Raw genomic sequence first — 1,945 nt, 5'->3', positions numbered from 1 at the left:
AGGCCAGAAGAGGGCACTAGATCTTATAGTGGTTGTGAGCCACCATGTGGTTCCTGGAAATTGAACTCAGGACCTTTGGAAGAACAGCCTGTGTTCTTAACCTCTGAGCCATTTCTCCAGCCCCAGGTGCTGTTTCTTATACAGATGTTTCTTATATAGAGAACTTATGTCAAAAATACTGAGGCAGGTAGGGTGGCTTCCCCTTCCTCTGCCTTATATTCTAGTCAGAGCTCCATCGCCATGGAGGAGGTCTACCTGTTGGAGTTGCGGGTGGGGGATGATCTTCTTTGCCCTATTGACTGACCCGTGTTCTGATCACATTCAGTAATGCCCTCACAAAAGAATGCATAAGCAGATTTCTGGGCACCTATTGTCCGGGTAAGTTGGTCTGTGAAATGAAACATCACAAAATCTCAGCAAAACTATTTTCTCTCCCAGACTGTACTTTTTGACATGAACTTTCTTCATGTCAGAAAAAAACTAAAAGTGGGCCATCAGTCACAGTATAAGAAATGCATGAGGAAGGAAGTCAAGCTATTTCCTCTTCACTCTTTCTTCAGTGATGCTGAATAATCTGGCCATAGAAACTCATTTCATTAATTTACTCGTTCACTTAATCACTCTTTAGTGGGATCTTGACCTTCACAAGATGCGGATCCTCAGTTCAACTCGAGATATTAACTATAAACATTTTATTATGTAATAAATGGATCTGGGGTGTAGACCAGTGACAGAATGATTACATAACGTACATGAGGCCTTGGATTCCATCCCTCGAACCACAGATAACAGTGTGTATAATAGTAATAATAAAAAGGATGAGAGTGACTGCCTCATCCCCTGCCTGTTGCCATGGCCTCCTACAAGTTGGCACTGATCCAGCACAGTGAGCATGCCTGGAACCTTGGGTACAGTTTGGAGGCTAAGTGCAGACGGCAGGCATTGCGAGATGCTGGCTATGGATTTGACATCTGTTCCACTCCCATGCAAAAGAGAGCAATCTGGACCATCTGGTCAGCTCTGGTGTCACTGACTAGATGTGGCTGCCAGTAGTCAGAACCTGGCACCCCAGTGAGTAATGCTATAGGGTCTGACTGAGCTCAGTAAAGCACAAACTGCTGCAATGCATGGTAAAGAGCCGGTAAAGATCTGGAGGTGATCTTATGATGTCCCACCGCCTCCAGTAGAACCTGATTATCCTTTCCACAGCAGCATCAGTAAGGACCACAGATACGTAGACCTTACTGAGGACCAGCCCACTTCCTGTGACTGCCTGAAGGACACTGTTGCCAGAGTACTGGCCTTTTGGAATAAAGGAGTTGTGCTGCTGCTCAAGGAGGAGAAAAGGGTCCTGATTGTGGCCCATGGCGACATGAGACATCAGCAAACATGTAGAGGCTCTCTCAGAAGAGGTCATCATGGAGCTGAATTGAGCAAGAGCTTGAGACTCTTGGAACTCATCGAGCTCATGGAGTTCCTGGGAAATGATGAGACTGTGTATAAAGCCGTGGAAGTTGTGGCTGCTGGGGATAAGGTGAAGAAATGAAGGCGAGCAAGCAGACTCCTACCCCAAGAACACCCTCTCTGTTGCCTGTCTTGCCTCTTGCACCCTTTCCAAACGCCTGTCACACTGACATCTTTAGAACTCTTGAGCTTGAGTTGTAGCTTCAGATAATGACCTTGAGCTCACATTTTCATTTCAGTGCTTGATCCCCGGCATCCACTCCCTTCATAGAATCTAGTCAGAATATCATGTCTGGGGGTGCAGTTTCCAGGAGAGCTGAGAAGCAGTAATTATAGTTTTTCTTAGTCCTTTGTTTGCTAAGGGTCTGCTTAGAAATCAATCAGGGAGGAACTATGCTGTGGTATGACCAACGAGGAGAAGCTGTGGCCCAGTGTTGTCCCTGGATCCTGTCCTACACTCTTCCACATTTGGGGGATCAGG

General features: G+C 46.3%; 1 protein-coding gene across 1 annotated transcript; it reads left to right on the top strand.

The window, feature by feature from the left end:
* Positions 1 to 852: 852 nt before the first annotated feature.
* Positions 853 to 1,546, top strand: LOC311578364 (phosphoglycerate mutase 1-like; the record flags this gene model as incomplete). Its single annotated transcript, XM_084748202.1, has 2 exons — positions 853 to 1,013; positions 1,210 to 1,546. 2 exons carry the CDS (start codon positions 853 to 855, stop codon positions 1,544 to 1,546), a joined length of 498 nt encoding a protein of 165 aa, XP_084604328.1.
* Between the last annotated feature and the right edge of the window lie 399 nt (positions 1,547 to 1,945).

The sequence above is a fragment of the Acomys minous genome, assembly GCF_964271855.1.
Source record: "Acomys minous genome assembly, chromosome: 12".
NCBI lineage: Eukaryota > Metazoa > Chordata > Mammalia > Rodentia > Muridae > Acomys > Acomys minous.
Note: the sequence above shows the minus strand (reverse complement) of the source record. Positions and strands in the feature narration are given on the sequence as shown.